The sequence below is a fragment of the Rhinolophus sinicus genome, linkage group LG15, assembly GCF_036562045.2.
Source record: "Rhinolophus sinicus isolate RSC01 linkage group LG15, ASM3656204v1, whole genome shotgun sequence".
NCBI classification, from domain to species: Eukaryota; Metazoa; Chordata; class Mammalia; order Chiroptera; family Rhinolophidae; genus Rhinolophus; species Rhinolophus sinicus.
In genome coordinates, this window is record NC_133764.1 from 10,925,613 (window position 1) to 10,948,358 (window position 22,746).

At 51.8% G+C, this 22,746-nt stretch overlaps 3 protein-coding genes across 12 annotated transcripts; 2 read left to right on the forward strand and 1 right to left on the reverse strand.

Moving 5' to 3' along the window:
* Window positions 1-56: 56 nt before the first annotated feature.
* On the forward strand, window positions 57-1,198 carry TMEM256 (transmembrane protein 256). The gene is made up of 4 exons (XM_019745064.2): window positions 57-247; window positions 534-565; window positions 798-878; window positions 979-1,198. The coding sequence occupies exons 1-4, from the start codon at window positions 163-165 to the stop codon at window positions 1,120-1,122; spliced, it is 342 nt and encodes a 113-aa protein (XP_019600623.1). The 5' UTR covers window positions 57-162; the 3' UTR covers window positions 1,123-1,198.
* Window positions 1,199-9,412: 8,214 nt separating this feature from the next.
* Window positions 9,413-14,505, forward strand: PLSCR3 (phospholipid scramblase 3). Of its 7 annotated transcripts, none has more exons than XM_074320498.1 (8): window positions 9,413-9,624; window positions 10,002-10,183; window positions 10,452-10,687; window positions 10,782-10,824; window positions 10,928-11,148; window positions 11,407-11,568; window positions 13,411-13,572; window positions 13,775-14,505. In XM_074320498.1, the coding sequence occupies exons 2-8, from the start codon at window positions 10,177-10,179 to the stop codon at window positions 13,829-13,831; spliced, it is 888 nt and encodes a 295-aa protein (XP_074176599.1). In that variant the 5' UTR covers window positions 9,413-9,624; window positions 10,002-10,176; the 3' UTR covers window positions 13,832-14,505. The 7 variants fall into 7 exon arrangements, with proteins under 7 accessions (XP_074176599.1, XP_074176598.1, XP_019600759.1 ...); XM_074320497.1 differs by having other exon boundaries at window positions 10,006-10,183; XM_074320496.1 differs by lacking the exon at window positions 9,413-9,624 and adding an exon at window positions 9,654-9,793 and having other exon boundaries at window positions 10,006-10,183.
* A 147-nt stretch (window positions 14,506-14,652) lies between these two features.
* On the reverse strand, window positions 14,653-21,991 carry TNK1 (tyrosine kinase non receptor 1). Of its 4 annotated transcripts, XM_074320494.1 has the most exons (13): window positions 21,754-21,991; window positions 20,090-20,254; window positions 19,857-19,927; window positions 19,544-19,735; window positions 19,253-19,408; window positions 18,848-19,131; window positions 18,323-18,596; window positions 17,013-17,107; window positions 16,522-16,680; window positions 16,193-16,275; window positions 15,525-15,823; window positions 15,339-15,434; window positions 14,653-15,254 (listed from the first exon to the last, which is right to left on the reverse strand). In XM_074320494.1, the coding sequence occupies exons 2-13, from the start codon at window positions 20,250-20,252 to the stop codon at window positions 15,141-15,143; spliced, it is 1,986 nt and encodes a 661-aa protein (XP_074176595.1). In that variant the 5' UTR covers window positions 20,253-20,254; window positions 21,754-21,991; the 3' UTR covers window positions 14,653-15,140. The 4 variants fall into 4 exon arrangements, with proteins under 4 accessions (XP_074176595.1, XP_074176594.1, XP_019600755.2 ...); XM_074320493.1 differs by lacking the exon at window positions 21,754-21,991 and having other exon boundaries at window positions 15,525-15,772; window positions 20,090-21,737; XM_019745196.2 differs by lacking the exon at window positions 21,754-21,991 and having other exon boundaries at window positions 20,090-21,735.
* Window positions 21,992-22,746: the final 755 nt, after the last annotated feature.

A 22,746-nucleotide genomic window follows, 5' to 3' on the forward strand; every position in this document is an offset into this window, starting at 1 on the left:
CACTTAACAGAGGTTTTACAAAGGCTCAAGTACTCGGGTGACGCTAAAATGAACACCGCCCGCATTGGGCACCTGTGCACCTTATTTGCATGGGAGCTCAGGATTGGCTGGCCTCTTGGGTGGCCTGGGCGGTGTTCGCCCGGCGCGTGACCATCCAGTACCATGGCCGGGGCAGGGGCTGCTTTCCGCCGCTTGGGTGCTTTGTCTGGAGCCGGGGCCTTAGGCTTGGCCTCCTACGGAGCCCACGGTCAGTGGGCTGGGGATGGAGCTGGGCTTGTGCTTGGGGCGACCTTTGGGGTCTGGTGCAGGGGCGGAGTCTATGGGAAGTGCTCGGGCTCCCATCGACCAGACAGTCCGTGAAGCACTAAACCTTTTAAAGTCTGTCAGCCCGGTCCAGTTGATTCCCAGAACTGCCCATGCGTGCTTCCACCAGTCAAGAAGCCTTCTGGGGACGCCCTCTCTCCAGTGTCCACCTGGGTCCTCTCGGGAGTTGGGGCGTTAGGACTGGTAACCTTTTCCTCTCCTTTCCACAGGCGCCAGGTTTCCGGATGCCTACGGGAAAGAGGTGAAGTGGTGCGCTGGAGCTCCCCGACTTCCGGGTCTATGAGCGCACAAAGTCTGGGGTCCCTGAGGGAAGTAGGGGAGAGGCGGAGCGCGGATCTTTGGAGCAGCAAGGGCTGCAAGCCTGAGGTTGGGTGCCTGAGGGAGAGGCAAGCTGGGACTTCAGTTGGGGGACGAACTTTTGTCCAGGGTCCTGCGTCCCTTAGGAAGTATCCCCATTTCTCATTTTCTTACAGCTTTTTGACAAGGCCAACAAACACCACTTCTTACACAGCCTGGCCCTGTTGGGGGTGCCCCATTGCAGAAAGCCCCTCTGGGTAATCTTCACCTCTTGCCTAACCCTGACCAAGCCCCACCCACTCCTTCTCAGTCTGTCCTTCTCTAATTAGCTTGTATTCTTCCTTGTATCTTCTTCAGGCCGGGTTACTGCTAGCCACTGGAACCACCTTATTCTGCACCAGCTTTTACTACCAGGCTCTGAGTGGAGACCCCAGCGTCCAGACTTTGGCCCCTGTGGGAGGAAGCCTTCTACTCTTGGGCTGGCTTGCCTTGGCTTTTTGAGCTTCCTTGTGTTTAATTTCTGGGTACTTTTTAAAGAGGTGGAGCAGGGAGGCGATTAAAAGAGAAAGGCAAATAACTTTGGAGTCTTTGTTTATCTAACCTCTTGGAGGAGGAAGGGTAGGGATTGTCAACCTCTGAACTACCTCCCTTTCCTAAGACTGAATCAGTGAGCTTTGGGTCTGGGAATTCTGTTCACTTCAAGTTAGCTTGTTATGAGGTTCTTAAACTGGTTGGCATCAGAGTCATAAAGAATGCTTGAAATAATGCGGATTTCCACTGAAACCCTCTTTGGGGCTTGGAAATGTGTATTCTGATAAGCTCATCTTATGGTTCTGTTGCTCACTGGAATTTGAAGATTACTGTAGGGTAGTGGTTTTCAGCCCTGTCATTTCACAAACTTATTGAGTACTCACTTACTCTAGAAGTCAGAGTTAAGGCAAGGGAGAACAGGAGAAGTGCCATTACAGTAGTTCCCCCCTTATTTGTGGTTTTACTTTCCACAGTTTCATTTTGCGCAGTTTCAGTTAACCCACAGTTAACTGTGGTCCAGATACACTAAATAGAAAATTCCAGAAATAATTCATAAGATTTAAATGGTGCACTGTTCTGAGTAGCATGATGAAATCTCCCTATTCCACTCTGTCCCACCAGGATATGAATCATCCCTTTGTCCAGCATTACCAGCCCATTAGTCACTTAGCAGCCATCTCAGTCAGTTATCAGATTGACTGTTGGGGTATCACAGTGCTTGTGTTCAAGTACCCCTATTTTATTTAATAATGGTCCCAAACTGCAAGAATAGTGATGCTAGCAATTTGGATATGCCAAGAGGAGCCATAAAGTGCTTCCTTTAAGCAAGAAAGTGGAAGTTCTTGACTTAATAATGAAAGAAAAAGATAATATGAAGTTGCTAAGATCTAGGGTAAGAACGAAACTTCTATCCATGAAATTGCGAAGAAGGAAGAAATTTGCTCGTTTTGCTGTCGCACCTCAAACTACAACATTTACAGTCACAGTACATGATAAGTTAAGATGGAAAAGGCATTACATTTGTGGGTGGCAGAAATGAACAGAAAACATCTTCCAATAGACAACAACCTGTCATGCCAGAAAGCATTGAGCCTATATGAAGACTTCAGCAAGGGTATGTATATATAGGAGAAAAAAACAAACATAGTGTATATAGGGTTCGGTATTATCTGTGGTTTCAGACATACCCTGGGAGTCTTGGAACATATTCCTCTCGGATATGAGGGGACTGCTATAATTACATAATATTTTGGGGTTCAAAGCAGAGGCAGAACACCATGTATTAGGGGTTAGAAAATGCTTCACAATGTTTGAGATGATCCTTAAAATAACTGTAGTGTGAAGGAAACAGTGAACAAAGATACAGAGGTGGGGAGCTGAGGACTAGGGGGCTAAACAAGTCTTCAGTGTGGGCCGAATTTCTGAGTTAGGCAGAAAAGGAGTGAGAAAAAGTGGCAAAGCAGGCTGGAGTAGCACCCACAGCATGTAGAGAACTGGAAGATATTTAAGGGGCACTATTACCTACGTACTGATCAGTGTTAATTAAGTATTGATCATGTGTCAGACATTACAAGGAAATTCAACTGTGAACCAGACAGACACCATCCTTTCCCTCATGGAGTTTTCCGTCTAGTAGTGGACATAGACCTTAAACAACTAAACACAAACACATTATTGTGAGTTGTACTGTGCTTGAAAGAAAAGAACAGGGAGGAAGTGAAACAGTGGGGCCGTGGAAGGTGTGTCCCTTTAGATACGCAGGCCTTGTAGAGAAGGTCCATTTGAAGCTGGAGCTAACCATGCACAAAGTGGCGAGGAAGCATATTCTAGGCAGAAAGAATAGCTGACAAAACAGGCCAAAAAGGAGCAGTTCAAAATCCTTGAGGCGGGAGAAAGTTGGCTGAGTTAGAGAAAGCAAAAACCAGTATGACCAATATGGAGTGGGTAATGAGGAGGATCCGGATGGTCAGTACGGGCCTTGCAGACAGGCACTCAGAATTTGTTTGTAGTATGACAATAAGTCATTGAGAGGTTTTTTTTGGTTTTGTTTTTAAGATTTTATTGGGGAAGGTGAACAGGACTTTATTGGGGAACAGTGTGTATTTCTAGGACTTTTCTCCAGTCAAGTTGTTGTCCTTTCAATCTTAGTTGTGGAGGGCGCAGCTCAGCTCCAGGTCCAGTTGCCATTGCTAGTTGCAGGGGGCACAGCCCACCATCCCTTGCGGGCGTCAAAACGGCAACCTTGTGGTTGAGAGGGCACTCTCCAACCAACTGAGCTGTCCGGGAGCTCAGCTGCAGCCCAGCTCAAGGTGCAATGTTCAATCTCAGTTGCAGGGGGCGCTGCCCACCATCCCTTGGGGGGACTCCAGGAGTTGAACTGGCAACTTTGTGATTGAGAGCCCACTGGCCCATGTGGGAATCGAACCAGCAGCCTTCGGAGTTAGGAGCATGGAGCTCTAACCGCCTGAGCCACCAGGCCGGCTCTCATTGAGAGGTTTTTAAGCTGAGAGTGGTAGGGTCTGATTCATGTTTAAAAGATTTATATGTTTAACCAATTGGAGGAAGGCAAGGATGGCGACAGGGAGACCAGCCAGGAGGCCACTGAAGAGGAACAGGTGTGAGATGATTGTGGTGACTTGGCGTAGAGTGGAAGAGGTGGTGAAAAGGTCTAATTCAGAATATATTTTAAAGATAGTGCTGATAGGTCTTGCTAGTGGATTGGACATAAAGGATGAATGAAAGGGAAATTTCTGGTTTACACACCTGATTGGATGGAGGTGCTATTACTCAGATGAGAAAAACTGAAGGAAGGGTGGATTTGGGAGAGGCTGATCTGAAGGTCAGTTTGGGACATGTTGCTTCTGAAATGTCTCGGAGACATCCAAGTGGAGGCGCCAAACAGGTAGTTGGGAAGCTCAGAGACGGACGTATCAGAGCTCGGGGGAGAGGTCTGGACTCAGGTTTATTCTGCAACCCACTTTGGTCAGTCTTCTGGCCCATCTCTTCCCCACAAACGCTCTTGGAACAATCTCGTGAACCACTATGACCTTCTGGTCACCAGATCCAATGGATGATTTTCAATCTCATTTTCCTCCGCATTTGACACAGTTGGCCACACTGTCCTTGAAACACATCATGTTACTTTTATGACACAGCTCTCCCGGTTTTCCCTATTTCAGTGGCTGGCTAGCTTCTCTATGCAGTTTAAATCAATCGTTTCCAAATTTTAATGAAAAATAAATTAGAACTCTTATGTATATATATTTTAATTTTATACTTTTTAATTTCTATTTTTCTGTATGTTTTATAAAGTGCATATCTGTAGTACACTGGAGGTACATACTTAATTTTTCTGAAGGAATGTATTCAAAAAGTACAGACCATTTCTCTAAATGAGGATTTTTAAGTAATCTCATTCAACCGCATATCTTTAATTATGATCTCCATACTTTTAAATCCAGGATTTCTATCTCCCACCCCAGTCCCTACTCCAGACTCCTGTAACAGCTGCAGTGTAGCAGAGTGTTAAGTGGAGACCTGAAGGAGTTAGTCAGGGGTGTCCAAACTTTTTTCAACGTTTTTTACCAAGGGCCATATGCGGTAAAATACACAAACAGCCGGGCCACTCACTCGAGGTGAAGTACGTATTGCCCCACCTGGTTTATTTAAGTAAACTAAATATATTTTTGAAATTTGCTGCGGGCCAATTAAAAATGGATTGCGGGCCACAGTTGGCCCGCGGGCTGCAGTTTGGACACCCCTGAGTTAGATGATGAGGAAAGGGGCATGTTCCAGACCAAGGCAAGAGCTTTAAAGAGAGAAAGAGAACAAGAGAGAGCCCAGTGCATTTGAAACCTCAAAGAACTCCTCGTTGCAGGCTTAAAGATCATGAGAGGGTCAGCAGTGAAAGATGCGCATAGCAGGTAGAGGGCCTTGTGCTGAGAGGTTGGACTGTCTTCTGAGCCATTGAAGCATCTATATCCAGGGAGGATACATGATTTGAGGTGTATTAGAGGATCACAATAGTTCTTCATTTTAAAGATGAGTAAAATAAGGCCTCAGGTGGGATCTTCAGAGTGGCCCAGAATGCCGGTGGCAGAGCCAGCACTGGATCTTCAGGCTCCTACCTCCCAGTCCAGGGCTCTTGATGCATTTCCATCCTTCATCTCAGGCAATGTCTGGGATGTGGGGAACCTCCAGGTGGAGGAGACCTCGGCACCCTCCGTGTAGTGTGATCCCTAATACCTTAGCTTTGGTCCTTCCAGTGGGCTGGGCTCTTAGGGAACCAAGATAAATAAGGCCTGCTTGATAATCTGTCCCTGTTATTACTGCACATTGCATCCAGTCTTCTCAATAGTCCTGCAAGTTAGTGGAACGTGAAGCGGAGAGAGGTGCAGTAACTTGTTCTATATCATACAGCTAGGACCTGAATAAGCTGTGATTCAGACTCTCTTCTGTCCAATTCCCAGAGCTAAGTTCTTTCCTACTTGTACATACCAAGAAACTCAGATTTCAGCAGGGAACATACGAAGTCAGACAATTAAGTTCACGAACTCATCCTAGAAAAAGTGCTACATACCTCACTGCTGAATATCACTAGGTCACCTTCGAAGTACTCCCCTTGGGAAGCTATGCACCGACGCCAGCGCCTAGTCCACCCTTCAAAGCAATTTTGGAACTCTTTTTCTGGAATGGCCATCAGAGCTGTCGTCGTATTACCCTTGATGTACTGAATGTCATCAAAATGTCTTCCTTTCAATATTTCCTTTATCTTCAGGTAAAGAAAGAAGTCATTGAGGGCCAGGTCAGATGAGTAGGGAGGGTGTTCCAATATAGTTATTGGTTTACTGGCTAAAAACTCCCTCACAGACAGTGCCGTGTGAACTGGCGGATTGTCGTGATGCGAGAGCCATGAATTGTTGGCGAAAAGTTCAGGTCGTCTAATTTTTTTCATGCAGCCTTTTCAGTACTTCCAAATAGTAAACTTGGTTAACTGTCCAGCTGGTACAAATTCATAAGGAATAATTCCTCTGATATCAAAAAAGTTTAGCAACATCATTGTAACAAATTCTCGAACTTCATTATCACACCACTTAGACCCTTTAAAACAATTTGATACAATGTGTTCAGTGTTACAAGTAGATACTGAGGTGGGCTTGTTTTGCCATTGGGAACTGGTAAAACTTCTATCCACCTGCTGGGTTTTCAGCATACATAGTTCACCAGGAAAAAAAGGGAAAAGATCATACTGTTAACAAATCAAGAGGAGTGTCTGGAGCTCAGAATGGAGTGCGCAGCAGGAAAAGACCAAACAGAGTCAGGTTGGAGCCTGTACTGCGAAGAGTCTCCTGGGCCAAGCCTGAGTCAACTTTAACTTCTCTTTTCCTCACATCTATACCCAAGCCATCATCAAGTCCTGTTAGCTCAAATACATAACTGGAATCTGACCATTTCTCACCAACTCTGTTCCTACCATTCTGGCCCTTGGTCCAAACCACTATCAAATCTTTTTGCAAATCTTTTAGCTTTTTGCAAGAACTTCCTTCTGCCTTTGCCTACCTACAGTCTACTCTGGATAAGGCAGAGAGAGACAGAGAGCCTTCTAACACAGTAGTCCTAAACCTTAGCTGCACATTACAATCGGCTGGGAAATTCTCAAAAAGTTCTTATGTCTGCACATATTCTAAATTAGTTGCTATGAAGTGGGGCCCAGGCAGAGGTATTTTTTAAAGCACCCCAGCTGATTCTAACTTGTGGCGAAAGTTCAGGACCACTCTTTCAGTGTGTAACTCTCATGTCTCTTTTCTGTCCAAACCCTTCAACACTTCCCATATCATCACAGTATAATCCAATGGTCTACAAGGCCATATGTGATCTGGCCTGTGATATCTCTTACCTCCCCCTTGTTCATTCTATTCCAGCCACACTGGCCTCCTTTTTGTTCATTGAACAAGTAAGGCACACTTCTGCCTCAAGGCCCTTGCCCTTGCCCCCTCTGCTTGAAACACTCTTCAGTTAGAAGTCTGCATGGCTCAATCCTTGACCTCCTTTAGGGTTTTGCTTAACCATCACCTTCTTAGTGATGTCTTCCTAGTCCACCGTCTTTAAAATTGCAACTCCTGCCCACTGCTGTCTGTCCGTTTTATTCTTCATAGCACTTGTCACCATCTAACTTCTGGTGTATTTTATTTGCATTATCTGTCTCTTCTCCACTAGAATACAAACTCCAGGAGATCAAGAATTTTATTTAACTGGTATATATTCCTATCACCTTAAATACTGACATACAGTATTGCTCACTAAATCTTTGCTGAATAACTGAATTTCTGTATATGTGTTTTGGTGGAGGCTGGTCCATGGTTTAGGCCATGTAGAATTTGAGGCACTTAGGGATACCAGGAGAGAGGTCAGGCACTTGTTCTGAGGCAGATGATGACTGAAGCTGTGGGAGCAGCTGACCAACCCAGAGGAACATGCACATGGGGTAAAGGAGCCCCCCAAATCAACTTCTACCCATGTTCATCTTGATGGGTTTCACCTTCATCTGCCTGGTCACCAGAGAGGCATCTGGGGTCATCCCAGACTCCTCACTGCCATGTAATTCCCCTCAAAACGTTCTGTATTGTCTAAGTACCTCCAAAATTTGCCACTTCTGTCTCCCTGCACTATCACAGCCATCTCTCCCCCAGCCCACTGCCAACAACCCAGCCTGGGTGCCTCCACCATTGTTTTCCACATTGCAGTTTTAATTGTTTTTCTTTCTTTCTTTTTTTATTAGTTTCAGGTGTACAAAACAATGTTATACAGATATTTTAAAAAAACCTTTTATTTACTTTAAGTGTGTTTTTCTAGGACCCACCAGCTCCAAGTCAAGTAGTTGTTTCAATCTAGTTGTGGAGGGTGCAGCTCATAGTGGACTATGTGGGGATCAAACAGGCAACCTTGTTAAGAGCACCAACTGAGCTAACCGGCCTCCCCGTAATAGACATTTATACCCCTTATAAAGTGATAACCCCCTCCCCCAATCTACTTCCCTTCTGACATTGTATATAGCTTTACAGTTCCACTGACTCTATTCCCTATGCTGTACTCCACATCCTGTGACCATATACATATATACATATATATTATAGTTGACATTCATTATTATTCAGCTTCAGCTTCAGGTGTACACTGCAGTGGTCAGGCACCTACACTGTCCATGAAGTGGTCTCCCAAAAAAACAAGTGTCCATTGGATATCCTACAAAATCTTTGCAACATTATTGATTATATTCCCCAAACTGTCTTTCATATCCCCGTGGCAATCTTGTGGTTACCGACTGTGCTTTCTAATCCCCTCACCTTCTCCCTCATCACCCCCCTCCCATCTAGCAACCCTCAGTTTTTTCTCTGTATGAGACCGTTCCTGATTAATTTGTACATTTATTCTATTCTTTAGATTCCACAGTTAAGTGAGATCATACGGTATTTGTCTTTCTCAGTCTGACTTATTTCACTTTGCATAATATTCTCTAGGTCCATCCATATCGTTGCAAATAGTAAGATTTCATTCTTCTTTATGGCCAAGTAATACTTCATTGTGTAAATGTACCAGTTTCTTAATCCAGTCATGCACCAATTGGCATTTCGGTTGTTTCCATGTCTTGGCTATTGTGACTAGCGCTGCAATAAACATAGGGGTGCATAAATTTTTTCGAATTAGAGTTTTGGATTTCTCTGGATAGATACCTAAGAGTGGAATTGCTGTGTCATAAGGTATTAATGTTTTTTCTAAAATACAAGTTTGACCTTCTCCCTTCCTCTTAAAATCTTTCAATGGGCTCCGTGCTGCCCTTGGGGCCAAGTCCTAGCTTCCACAGGCCTTCTGTGCACGTGAACTGGACTCCCTTTCTAAACTCATTTCTTGCCACTCAGCCTATAGGCCCCCAAAGCACAGGAGGACTTCCTCACACCTGGGGCCTCTGCTCGGTACTCAGAAGAGACTCCTTTTGAGGGAACGCTTTCCTGCTGACTGGGCTGCCTCCTCTGGTCCCCCTGAACCTAACCTCACGCACACTCACTAATGTCACTATTTGGCAGTCACTATCCAGGCTGGGCGCGCCTGAAGGAAGTACTACCTGTATGGGTCATTGGTGCGTCAAGAAGAGAGAGCGAGGTGGCCCAAGGGAGGTAGAAAGGGAGCCAGGCGCCTGTCCTACAGGCCAATGAGCGCGTGTGAAGGGTGTTCCGCCTCGCCTCGTAAGCGAGGCCCGAACCGCCCTTGGGAGGAGGAGCCTGGGGTCCTGCGCCGCACCGCCTACCCTCGCTACCCACTAAGCGGCACTGAGTACTCTTCGCCTGCAGATCTGGGGGGGGTCGCAGGGCTAGATCTCAGCCGGCTGCCCTCCCCGGGCGAACTTCCTCTCAAGCCTTCTGCAGCCGAACGGAAGAGGCGGGGACATCGACCACGCTAAGGAGCCGGCGGTGCAAGGTCTGTGGCCAAGCGGGAGAGCCCGCATCCTTTCTGCGCAGGCGCGCTGCCCAGGCCAGGGGGCGGGACCTGGACGGTAGAGGGGCGGGGCCGGATCCTGGACCCGCCTCCACTAGCTCTTGTGAGCCTTCGAGAGTGCTGGGCACCCCAACTATTCTAAGGGCTTCAGGTGAGCGGGGGTCGCAGAGGGGTCAGGAGACCTCCCTCGAGGTCGGGCCGTCGGTCTGACTGCGGGCCCATCTGTCCTGCCATCTGCCAACAGCCGCTTACGCGGAAAATGGGAGAACAAAGGGAGGGGGCGGTTCTGGGGCCCCTGAGGGAATCCAGGGTCCCAGGTACTTCGCCCCGCCCGCTGACACTTTCGGTTTCTCCCCGAGTCAGAGGCGCCGCCCAAGAGACCCTGGGCCGGCGCCGGGCGCAGCTGCCTCTCCGCGTTTGCCTGTCCGTCTTTGTGTCTGTCTCTGTGTCTGTCTGGCTGTCTCCGAGCTTGCCTCCACTTTTAGAACTAAGCTTCCCAGACACCGACATCCCGCGAACCCTCGCCCCTTTCCCATGGCAGGTAAGTGGGAGCAAAGCCGAGGGTCTCCGTTATGCCCCCCACGGACTTGGGAGCTGGGTGTCGAATGCATCCTCCGGGAATGTGCTCGGACTGGCTGGGTGGGGCCCCTCCCTTCCTCCCAGGCAGCCACCGCCCTGCTCCCCCGCCCCATCTTTCTCAATCTCTTCCCATCACATTTTCCCCGCAGCCTCGCGGTTGCCTGTGGGCTAAGAGGTAAAGGGATGAGGCCGTGAAACCCTTTCTTATCTACCTCCCTGTCCCTCCACAGGTTACTTGCCCCCCAAAGGCTACGCCCCTTCTCCCCCACCTCCCTACCCTGTGACCGCTGGGTACCCGGACCCTGCGCAGCATCCTGGGCCCGGGCAGGCGCCAGTGCCTGCCCACGTGCCTGCCCCAGCGCCCGGCTTCACTGTCTTCCCCTCACCCGGCCCCGGTGTCCCGGGCCCTGCTGCCCCTTTTTTGCCACTGCCTGGGGTGCCTTCTGGCCTGGAATTCCTGGTTCAGGTGAATGGGAAGGAGGAGGGAGGAGTGACGGGAAGGGGACCAGGGCTTGCAAGCCGGCCAGCTGAGGTGGGCGTGGCCCCTGCTCTCTTTCCAGATTGATCAGATCTTGATTCACCAGAAGGCTGAGCGAGTGGAAAGTGAGTGGAAGGACCAATAGGTTGGGCCTCGTGAGGGGGGCAGATATAGTGGTTTCTTGGGCAGGTACTGGTACCTGAGCCTCAGCGTGTCACCCCTCGGCAGCGCTCCTAGGCTGGGAGACAAGTAACCGGTATGAACTGCGCTCTGGGGCCGGACAGCCCTTGGGTCAGGCAGCTGAGGAGAGCAACTGCTGTGCCCGTCTGTGCTGTGGCGCGCGCCGGCCACTGCGTGTCCGCCTGGTGGACCCCGGGGATCGAGAGGTGCTGCGCCTGCTCCGTCCCCTCCACTGTGGCTGCAGCTGCTGCCCCTGTGGCCTCCAGGAGGTGGGCGGGGAGGGATGGGTCAAAGTTTGGGTAAGGGGCAGGCTATAATGGGGAGGACCAATGATGGAGCAGAGTAGCCCCCGCATGAAGCGTGGGAGTGAACAGGTGGCACTGGAGGTCTAATGAGGGGGATGACAGGTGGTCTAGTGAAAGGGAGGGAAGGTCTTGTGAGGGGGGACAGGTGATAGAGCTGTAGCGGTGAGAGCTTGGGTCAGGGTGCCTTGGCTCAGCAGTGACCCTATCTGCTTCCCACTCCAGATGGAAGTACAAGCTCCACCCGGCACCACCATTGGCCATGTGCTACAGACCTGGCATCCTTTCCTCCCTAAGTTCTCCATCCAGGACGCTGATCGCCATACGGTCCTGCGAGTGGTGGGGCCCTGCTGGACCTGTGGCTGTGGCACAGACACCAACTTCGAGGTATCAGGAATAAGGAGAGATTCCTGGGACCTTCATTAACCAAAATGGCAGCTTCCATGAGGCAGGACGGCTAATACTAAGGTCAAAACCCAGAACGCATCAGTCCAAATCCACCGTGACCCCTACCACATTTCCAGTGTTCCTCCATTCAGAAATAGGATGGCTCCGTGGCATTATAAAACCATGACAAAGAGGGTTTCATTTTGAGGACCAATGCTAATTTTTACCTGCAAACTATGTTGAGGAGGTAAAAATCTAAGGCCAGGCTGGATTTAGGGTGAAGGATTATTTCATCTGCCATGGGCTGGATCTATGGCTGCTGTGCATGAGTTTGTGAGTTTAGGACTTGGAGCAAGCACAAATTTGACTTGTTAATATCCTGTGGCTTGCCCTGCCAACCTAGAAGTCCAAATGGCCCCTCCAACCTGGAATCCAGGTGATATCTTTTTCACCATGCATTCCTATCACCAAACTGGAGCCTGGAGAACCCAAGTGGTGACAATTTCAAGGTGAGGCCTGGGAAACACCTTTGTTTCTAGAAGACAGTCACTTTGAATTCTTTTAAGGGATAATTACCTGTGCAGATAAGAGAGAAATAATGGGTATAATCCAGTAGACTTGCCAAGATATCTGATGAGGTCTCCTACCTAAGGTTACTTTTAAAAATTGAGCCACCTTAGTAGCTGGAGGGAAGTTTTGTGATGGGAACTGGTTGAGAAAGAGATAACTTGGTGACTTCTGGATGGGAATGTGTAGACTTGGGGGTTTTCATGGGGCTAGTCTCCCTTTTACATAATTATGAATGGTCCATATTTGGGGCTGTACTTTTGGGACTGGGAGAGCTGACTGAGAGGCCCTGCCCAACTTCAGACTGGTTTGCAGGAAATGCCCCAGAACTGTAGGACAGTGGGGGAAGGGGATGGGAAGGGCAGAGAAGGAAATCGTGTTAGTTTAACCACTAGAGAATGAGCATAGAAAAAGAACCAGGGAATCACTGTGAATTACCACCTACATTGGCAGGGCCTGTTGCTGCTAGGCCCAGAGAGGCCAGTGGAAATCATGGTCCTCAGAGGCTACTTACTGCTGCCCTCTGCCCCCAGTAAAGGCTCCCCTCTAGCTGAGGCTTGCATGCAGTGCTGGACAGGGCCCTCCCTACTTTGCAGAGAAGGGGCACCCCTTTGGGCAGTCTTCTAGGAGCCTGGTTGGCTGGTGGAGTACAGCCAGGATTTTAGCAGCCTCCTTTGCCCTCTTGGCCAAGCTACTTTGTGCAGGGCACAAGCTACACCAAATGTGGGTGACAAGGACTTTGGTAACCAAAACAAACCTAGCAACCAGCCGTACACTAAGGAGATTGAATGATATCATGCTTCTATTTTTCCCACCATTGATATTCAGTTGTCGTGTATGGCCCTTCAAGAGCAACAGATCTAAGTCTGATTTTTGCTATATACTCACAATGTGACCTATGGTGACTGGGGTTCCCCAGATGTCAGTCACATGGAAACCCAAGGCTGTTGGGAAGATTCATTACCGTGTTTCCCTGAAAATAAGACCTAGCCGGACCATCAGCTCTAATGCTGATGGAGCAAAAATTAATATAAGATCGGTTTCGTTTTAATATAAGATCGGGTTTTATATAATATAAAACTGGATCTCATATTAAATTTTGCTCCAAAAGACACATTAGAGCGGATGGTCCGGCCAGGTCTTATTTTCGGGTAAACACGGTAAGTGTAAAGCCTGCATGGTTCATGCATGGTGATGGACACTGAGATAGGAGACAGATGAGAGCAGTTGCACCCATCCTAGTTGGATCCTTTCTTCCACTCTCCCTCCTGACAGGTGAAGACTCCTGATGAGTCCCGCAGTGTGGGCCGCATCAGCAAGCAGTGGGGGGGGCTGCTCCGAGAAGCCCTCACGGATGCAGACGACTTCGGCTTGCAGTTCCCAGTGGATCTGGACGTGAAGGTGAAGGCTGTACTGCTGGGAGCCACATTCCTCATTGTGAGTTGGCTGTCTCTCTTGATCTCACTGAAGGCTTTATGCACTTCCTGGCCTCCTGTTAGGAGAGGGTTAGGGACAGACTTTATGGGGGGGGGGGGTTGCAGTTCCTTCTGCTAGGAGAGGGTTAGGGACAGACTTTATGGGGGGTTGCAGTTCCAGTCTGGCCCAGCCAGATCTCCTGTTGACAGTGCCCTCCCCTCAGGACTACATGTTCTTCGAGAAGCGAGGAGGTGCTGGGCCCTCTGCCATCACCAGTTAGAGACTGCCTCAGGGTGAGGAGACCATCACCTCAACCAGAATTCAAGATGGTCACCTGCCCTGGCCTGGCCCCTCCTCAGAGGCAGCCCCTTTCCGCTATGTACACTGCAGAGGACAGACAGGGGTGCCTGAGAGGCTGGGGGCTATGGTGCCCCATCCCTTCCCTACTCCCCTGTCCTCCTTCACCTGCGGCCACACAAAAGGGTATGTATGAGAGCCCTTCCCCTGCTACCTTGCACCACTGCCTCCAGCAGCCCCTCAGCACACAGGCATATTGGCTTTCAAACTTTCCCTACTCACTTCCTCCCACCCTGTTCCAGGGCCTCTGCTCTGAATGAGGCTTTTGGAATCCAGGGCTCTGGGGTTTTACAATAGAGCTGGAGTGGGGAAGGGTAAGCAGCACCAAAGATGGTAGATATGGCCACCCTTCCCTGCATCAGCTTGGCCAATAAGTTCAGCCTCAGACCATGGCACTCGGAGGGATCCCCACTTTCCCACCATCAGCTCTAGGGCCTACACTCCAGTGCCAACTTTCTTTCCCCCTCGGGCCCTGCCCACAGCCGGTGCTTGCTGCAGCTTCCTGTGCCTTACTTAACCACCCCTCCCTTCCCTGTCCCTACAAAGGAGGCTGCATCTTTGTATGTTATATTCATATAAACTTTGTAACTTTTTGGACATTGGAAGATGTATGTAATGGAAGAGGGTAGAAGAAAGAGTTGGTGTGGGAAGAAACAAAGGGAAATATGACAGCTGGGCTGGGTGGGGGCTGGCCTGTGTAATAATCCGTACTGCCAGGATCAAGTGTCCTTGCATCCCAGAGAGCAACTTTCATCACCCGTGATGGCCCCGGCCCAAGCCAAGGCAGTTTGGGCCATGTGCCCCAAGCCAATTTGGCTGCTTCCGTCATCCAAGATGGCTGCTCCCACAAAGCCCAGTATCGTAGCTGATGGCAGTTCAGGACGTCTGTTCCTGTATGACCAGTTGATCGTTTTCTGTAGAAGTAGAAGCTTCCATTGGGTATGAAGTATAGCAACTCTGTTCCTCCAAGTCCTCCTCTTGGTTGGAAAAGTGGGCAGGTGGACTATATCCTTCTATGACCCAGCCAAGGGAGCTTGAGCCCTCAGAGGCCAAGGGGCAGAGTAGGAGGAAATACTCATCTGTGCCTGACCTTGGGCTCTTCCTGTACTTGCCCATAGCAGGCTCTCCTCAGGTGGGAAAGTCTGCCTGTCAGGACCTTGCTCTGGTTCTGCTTGGTCCCACATGGTCAGGCCCTTGGTGCATGCTGGTGTCCATGCCCAAAGGAGCAGAGCTTAGGGCCGGGCCAGGACATAGCGACTGGCTGCTGAGAGGTCCCACTGGTAATGTTCCAAGATGCGCCGGCAGTCAGTTCTAGACCGGCTACTCAAGTAGAAGAGCTGGTCCACCTGTGGAAGCAGAAGGGAGGGCAGCTGACTCCCAGAGAGCAGGGGCTGGAGAGGTAGGAACCCAAGAGAAGGGTCTGGCTTTACCTTGAGGTTCCGTATGGCAGAAACCACATCTCCCCCAGTGGCTCTTAGTGCCACCTGGCACTCCTGGTGGGTGACTCCGTGCACTCTTAGCTCCACCTGCAGGGGACAAAGCCTCACTTAGGTTCCTACCCCAGCCTCCCAGCCTGTAGCCCCTCTGGACACCAAGCCACTTCAGGGAGACCTCACCTCCATAACCCTCCTCTGAAACTCAGAGTCAGACAAGAGGCCACCGGAGGGGATGGTGGCTTTGCTGGCTCCAGGCGTTCCCATGGGGTGATTTTGCTGGGGTTCTCTTTTGGGCCCAGGAGGCCACTCTCTGGGTGACTGGCTGGGCTGAGAAGAGCTGGAGGCAAAGGGAGGGCAGGGTCGCTGGCCTGGAGGTCCCTGGGGCACAGCTCTGGCATGACGAAGTTCCGGGGGGCTTGAACCACCGCCTGTGGGGTGGGGGCCCAGGGATAGAATGGATTCCAGACTCTTGGAAATGCCTGCACGGTTGAGAAAGAAACAACTTGAGAGGAAGCCTAGATGCTGGACCCTGTGTTCTTCCTGTTCTCTATCTGTGCTGTCCTCAGGTTGTCCTTGTGTTAAGTGGGACAATAAGACAGGCGTGCAGAACAGACACCTAGGCCTAGGCAATGAGAACCCAAAGAACTGAGAGTGCAGGGTCTGCAGTGGGGAGACAATGTTCATGGGGAAGTACAGCTGGGATATCAACAGGCAGAATGACATGGGAGAGGAAATCATCTGTGGGGAAATCATGAGCAAAGCCATGGAGTTAGAGCAGGGAGCACAATTGGAGGGTTGTTCTTGATCCCCTCACAGACCCTCAGAGCCCTGCCCTCAACCACACCCACCTTTTATCCTCTGCAGGGGAACAGCGTTCCTTCTCTGACCCCGTGCTGGAGGCAGCTCCCGAAGCTTTGCCTTTGCTCTGTCCCTGTTGGAGAGTGAACCAGTTCAATCTCCACCCCAGCTCCACCCCACATATCAGTGTCCCCTCCCAAAGAATCTCTGGGGCTCCAGGGCGGACTGAGACCCCGAGTGGAAGCTCCAGCTGGAAGGCAAGTCTAGCCTCCCTTCCAGCTTCACCCTGGCCCCTCCTCAAGCTTCCCTTCTAGAACAGTTGTTGAACTTAGTTGGTTCCCCCAGCCCAGGTCTGTCCCTGACTCTTTCAGATCCTCACCCATCTATGCTTCCCCGGCGTTGTTCTCCCTGGGCAGGGGAGCCTCTGTGGGTTGGACGGGTGGTTGGCGAGGCCCTCAAATCTTCCAGTGTCACTGCAGAGGCTGGGAAGGTGCCCACTTTGAATGTGCGACCATTCTGGCCCTTCCAGGTTGTGGAGCTGGGGTGGGAAGAGGCACTGGTGAATGAGATGTGAGCAAGACGGGAGTGGGGGCTGGACTCTGTTGCATTCAGCTCACAAGCTGTGTGCCATGGAGCTATATCTGCCTGGAGAAAGGATATACTCTCTACTACAAAAGGGCTCCATGGGCCCATGGTGGCTCCAGTGGGGAGGCCAGGACTGTGGTGGAGCTCTCAGGGTCAGGTGAGGAGAGGAGGAAATGAAGCAGGGGATCAGGGTTCAAGGAGCTGGGGAAAAGCAGCAAACGGACCGGGTCAGGAAGGTGGGGAGGGAGTCCTACTGGGGATGTGTAGGCGACATGAGGCTCTCACCTGCTCTCGATGATAGTGATGAGATCACCAGGCTCCATTTTCAAGGCACCTGGCTCTGTGACATCCCTCACACAACACCCCTCAGGAGGCCAGGCCTATAGAGACAGGAGGAAAGTGTGGCTGGGCTTGTGGCCTGACTCAGAAGAATATCATGGGAGCAGGGAAGAAAGCACTCTTCTCTGTTTATGCACCCACCAATCAAACCCTTATCAAGTGTGTCCTCTGTCTTGGGCCCAGGATGGGACTACCCCTGTCCCCCAAGTGTAGTCCAATGGGGGAGGCAGACATAGATTCCATGCCAAGCTGGACATAGCCCAGAGGTGAGAAAGCAACAATGGGGAGGGGGTGCTGTCTCTACCTAGAGAGAACAAGGGGTGCGTCATCCTGTATATTGCTTTTACTCCACACTCAGGCCTATCACATCTGCCTACCACGCACCTCTGGAAATTTTCCATTCTCTCCAGCCCCACTGTCTCAACCCTCATCCAGACCTCTTCATCTCACTTCGGCTTCACAGCCATTGTTGCCTACCTGGTCTTCCCATCTTCAGTATCATCCCTCTAATCCATTCCTGCACCAAGCCAGAATGATACAATATGTAAAGTTGGCTTGTAACTTCCCTAATCAAAACTTTTCCATGGCTCCCAGGTGCCCTCAGAGTAAAGACTAAACTCCTTTAACGGTAGATTATAGTGATCTAGGGAATAGCTCTGAAGTCAGATTGACTGGTTCAGATCCCAACTCCTCCACTTATGTGTGACGTTAGGCAAGTCACTTAAAACTGTGAGTGCCTTACCTGCCCCATCTGTAAAATCGGGATAACAATGACCTCATTAGCTTGTTGTGAGGATTTAATGAGTGAACATGGATAAGGACACACGTAAGGCACTTAGTACAGTATCTTAACAGATCAAGTGCTCTATATGTTAGCTCTCGTTATTAATCATGCCTTACACATCCCTCCCTGGGGCAGCCCCTGCACCTTCCACTGCCTTAGTTGCTTGTACTTCCCCCTCCCACGCTGAACCTTTCCTCTGCCTGGCAAACACCCACTGCAACTTACAGCTCTCTGCTTTGTGCTCCCCCTTCTCTGGCCCAGCCCTAGCCCCAGCCCTTCGGCCTGTATCTATGTAGCCCCAAGCTGCCTGGCCAGGGTTCTTAGCGCCCTACGTTATGGACTGAACCTGTTCTGTTCAGAGTGGTCACAGACCCCACCCAGCCCAGAAGTATTTGTTAGTCTTGTGCATGGAACCCGGGAGAGAGAATGGAGGGAAGGAGGACTGAGTATAACGGGAGGCAAGGGTTCCCACCTCTTGGAGCAGCCCTTCCAGGTAGGAGAAGCTAGGGCGGTCAGCAGGGTGGGGAGCCCAGCAGCGCAAGGCGAGCGTGTAGAGGGCCCTGGAGCAGAGAGGAGGCCTAGGCAGCCGGGCCTGGTCCTTCTCTAGCCGCTGCAGGATGAGGTATGGCGGGACGCCCGCCCAGGGCTCCTCACCCCTAGAGAACATCTCCCACAGCGTCACCCCAAACATCCACACGTCTGAGGCAGAAGAGAAGGTCCCCTGGCGCAGGCTTTCTGGAGCACACCTGCGGAAGTGATGCTGAAGGGGGCTGGATCTGTGCCCCTCGGAGCTTCCACCGACCACTGAGCGTGACCCCTGTGCTCCCATCGTCCTCAAAAGTCCTCCTTTCCAAGGCCTTCCAGACCGGCCAACTCCTTTGGGCCCAGCCTCCCTGTTAAGACCAGTTCCCACCGCACTCCCCCTTTGCTAGGTACTGCCCTCCGGATCCGCACCCTTCAGCGGATCCCAGACCAACCCCCACCAGCCGCCCCTCACCAGGCATAGGGGATGGGGCGGGGCCCGCCCATGACGTAGCGGCCCCGGGCACCGCCCAGTGGCCGCACCAGCCCGAAGTCGGCGACCTTGATCATGCGCGGTGACACCAGCAATAGGTTGCGCGTAGCGAGGTCCCGGTGCACTAGCCCGCGGGCCCCGAGGTACGCCATGGCCCCCGCCAACTGCTTCAGGAAGAGGCAGAGCAAGGCCACGGGCAGCGGGGGTGTTGGGGCCGGAGCCGTCAGGCGCGCGTGCAGGGAGCCCAGCGGTGCCAGCTCCATCACCTGCGGGAGAACAGCGCTGCGTGAGCTGTTGTCTGGCCCCACAGGACGCTGGCCTCCCACTCTCCTGTCGCACTTAAGCCCAGCGGCTTTCCTGGGAACCAGAGTGCGGGTTTGCTCTCACCATCTGCAGAGGCTGGCCCAGTACGAGTCCGTGCAGACGAAGCAAGTGTGGGTGCTCCAAGTTCATCATGACGGACACCTCTCGCAGGAAGTCCCCCAACTCTGTGCCCACGGGGCCTTCAGGAGCCACCCGGAGGGACTTGACAGCCACTGGGACCTGGGGTTGGGGGGGGGAGCTACAATCAGGTACCCTAGGGGACAGCTACGCCAGGGCCAGAGCAGAGAGGGCAGCAGAACAGAGAGGTCAGCCGACCCAGGTACCCAGAATGAAGTAGGCTCCCTCCATACTCACACTCTGACCGCTGGGCAGTGTCCACACCCCTCGGTGCACCACACCAAAGCAACCAGAGCCCAGCAGCTCCCCTCTGCACACAGCACCATCTGGAATCAGACACTTGAGTCCCCCCTCTGGCTCACGGAGGGATGGAGGGCTGTCTGAGGGTGGTGTGGTCTCCTTCTGCTCAGGGGCAAACCCCCCAAGGATCTGAAACAGATGGGAAATCAGGTGTACAGAGCCCTGTATACCCCTCCCTGCCACTCAGCCCACCCCATTTCCAAGCCTAAGCTGGTCCTTTAAGCCTCTACCCTCACCCCAAAACACAGACCTTGTAGACCCAGTTCTTAGGCTTGTGCCTGGAACAGTGCCTCTTCAGAGCTTCAGCCAGTCTGCGCTGGGCTGGGGGAAACCAGAATAAGGGCTGGGCTAGTACGGGTGTGATGCAAGAGATTTACAAGCAAGAAGAGGGCTAGTGTGTGTGTGTGGGGGGGTGGTGCAGGTAGCAACTAACAGGTTAGGGAAGCAAAGATTAGGTAGGGACTCAGGGCAAGGGTCCCTCACCAGGCCGGCCCATGCCAATGCTGTCCAGGTCCTCAGGTCTTACAAAGTCGAAATGCTCCGGCCGAGTAACATTCAGCTCCTCAAGGATGGGTCGGTAAAACTGGGCCAGCTGGATGTCCCGGAGTAGCCTCAGCAGCCACAGGGAGCCTGCCTCTGGGAGCATATCTGGGAAAGGAACTCCTAGGGATGGCACACTCTCCCAGGGTAGGCACCTGAGACATTCAGACACCAGAGACATGGTCACCAGCTCCACCCTCAACCCATCAGAAACAGGTAAAGAAGGAGGGACACGTCAGAGTCAGCCAGGTATCCTGCCACTCACACAAACCCCAGGAAGAATACGCTTCATACCTGAGACTGAGGTCCTCTACCCCCCTCACCACTGAGAAACCTGCCCTCCTCACACCTGAGATTTGAGCACTGCAGACTACAGGTATGTTGCCCTGCTCACTCTTGAGATACTATGGCACAGTGCCCCTGTACCCCTAGGACAAGGACACCCAGAGACACTGCCCTTTCAGACCTGTGGACTGCACTGCAGATACTGCACACTCACTCATATACACCTGAGATACCTATATACACATGAGACATTTTGACCTACCATATACACACCAGAGATGCCCAGATATACTAACCACACCACACCTCAGACATGCAAGTACATATACACGTGTGTGCACACACATCACGGCACACTGCCTCCCACACCCAGATACACTGAAACACACACACACACACACAATGAGACCTCCGATATGCTGCAAAAGATGCCTGAGGCACCCAGATAAGTGTCTTCTCACATCTGAGATGTTCCAGTATGCTGCCATAAAACACCCAGGCTTACTGCCACACACCAGCCTCTCATACGTGTACTTGAGACAGGGCAATTCACTGCCTTCCAGATACACCACCCCACACATCTGAGACACCAAGGTCCACATAAACACACACAACACACAAGACATAAGGGACCGTGTCCACTTACACCTGAGTTCTGCAGGCATACTGCCCCCTCAGACCAGTCAGTCATTCAGGTCATTGCCTCTTCTACACATAAAGCAACAACATTTGAAATCATATCCGGCATTTGTGATCTAAGCTCAGGTACTGCCTTCAGAGCCACCTAGGCTGCCAGGTGCACAGTCCCTTCCACAACCACCTGAGTTCAGCCTCCAGTACAGAGCCCTGCCTACTCACCTGAGTCACTCGGTCAACCTTAGCTTTAAGCTAACTCCACCAACCTTTAAAAAATAAGGCTCTGGGTGCTGTGGGTGTTGGCTGCCTGCACAAATTCTTCCTTATACACACCTGTATTCCTTCCCCCGCCCCTCCCACTTAGTTAACCCCGAGGAAACAGAGGACCCCAGGCTGGGCCCAGATGGGAACCCAGAGGTGGGTTAGGAATTAGGCACGAGCAGGAGGTGGGGAGGAAAAAGTCCACGACTCTGGGAGACTGGACAGCTTGCAAGATGACAAGAGGAAAGCCAGAGAGCGGGGGGCAGGAGGAAATGCGGCCGCGGAAGGGAAGGAACGGGGAAGGAAGGGCCGGAGAGGGGAAAGGAGGTGGGTAGGCTCAGCACCGCGGACGCACCCCAGGGACCGCTGCTCCGCCAGGTCCGCCAACCCCAGCCCCGGGCTTCCCTGCTTCCCAGGACCCTCACCTGGCGAAGGCGGAAGCGGCAGCTACGGGGCCGCCGGGACTGCCAGGACTAAATCCCAAGAAGGGTGGGACCCGAGGCCGCAGGGGGCGGGACCTGGCAGTTGGCCGCGGCTGGCCAGCGCCTCGCCCCCAGTCCGCTAATGGGACAAGGTGAGGGCTGCGAGGGCGGTTGGTGGGCCCCTCCCTCAGACCCTGAGCAACTTCCCTTCCCCTGGCCTTTGCTCGCCTTCCTCCACACCCTCTCTCCACTTTCTCACCGTCTTTCCAGCCTTCTCCAAAGAACTTTTCACCCCTACCCAGTCTTCCGCTACTGTGTTCTGTTCCCCACACTCCCTCCTGCCAAATTCTTCACCCCTCTCACCAGAACCCCACCCCTAAGTGAATAATTACCTGATAGAGCTAACCTGCCCAGGCGCTGGGAAGATAAGGCTGAAGAGGACATAGTCCCGGCCCCCTACGTAGTAGAGAGACAGCTTCCTGACACTCTAATGGAGGAAGGCCTGCACTGCAGGGTGCTTTGGAATGGAACAAGGGCAGAGAGGTGTTGGTGGTGCAGAAGATCAGCACCCAGCCTAGACAGAGTCCAAGATTGAAGCCACGGTCCTTTCTCAGCTCTGAACTTCCAGGACCTTTTGGGGAGCTCCCCAGCGTGGAACATGTGAGAGGTCTTGCGTATGTGTATTAGAGGTGGGGAGCAGAGCTTCTGCGTGGTTCCTCAGCCCTATCCCAGCTTGGTACTTGATCTTGGTGCTCAAAGGCAGCACTCCATGCTTCAGGGTACCCCTCTCCAGCACTGGCACTTTATGGCCTTATATTGGCATAGCCCTCCTCTCTCAGTGTAACCGCTGCTGACCCCAGGGCCCTGTATGCTGCTACTTGGCCTATGGCTGCAGGGACACAGTCCAGGACCTTGATGAAGGCTTTGAGGAGGAGCATGCCCTCTCCCTTTCCCTCAGGGGTCCTAGAGAAGAAGCCACCAGTCTTAGAACATCTG

Coding starts and splice junctions, on each gene's coding strand:
- TMEM256 (XM_019745064.2), top strand. CDS start 163: ATGGCCGGGGCAGGGGCTGCTTTCCGCCGCTTGGGTGCTTTGTCTGGA. Junction 248..533: donor GGCCTCCTACGGAGCCCACG/GTCAGTGGGCTG, acceptor TCCTTTCCACAG/GCGCCAGGTTTCCGGATGCC. Junction 566..797: donor CGGATGCCTACGGGAAAGAG/GTGAAGTGGTGC, acceptor ATTTTCTTACAG/CTTTTTGACAAGGCCAACAA.
- PLSCR3 (XM_019745200.2), top strand. CDS start 9,902: ATGGGAGAACAAAGGGAGGGGGCGGTTCTGGGGCCCCTGAGGGAATCC. Junction 10,825..10,927: donor GAAGGCTGAGCGAGTGGAAA/GTGAGTGGAAGG, acceptor ACCCCTCGGCAG/CGCTCCTAGGCTGGGAGACA. Junction 11,569..13,410: donor GCACAGACACCAACTTCGAG/GTATCAGGAATA, acceptor CCCTCCTGACAG/GTGAAGACTCCTGATGAGTC.
- TNK1 (XM_074320492.1), bottom strand. CDS start 20,327: ATGTCTCTGGTGTCTGAATGTCTCAGGTGCCTACCCTGGGAGAGTGTG. Junction 19,928..20,089: donor CATTGGCATGGGCCGGCCTG/GTGAGGGACCCT, acceptor GGTTTCCCCCAG/CCCAGCGCAGACTGGCTGAA. Junction 19,409..19,543: donor CACTGCCCAGCGGTCAGAGT/GTGAGTATGGAG, acceptor CCCCAACCCCAG/GTCCCAGTGGCTGTCAAGTC.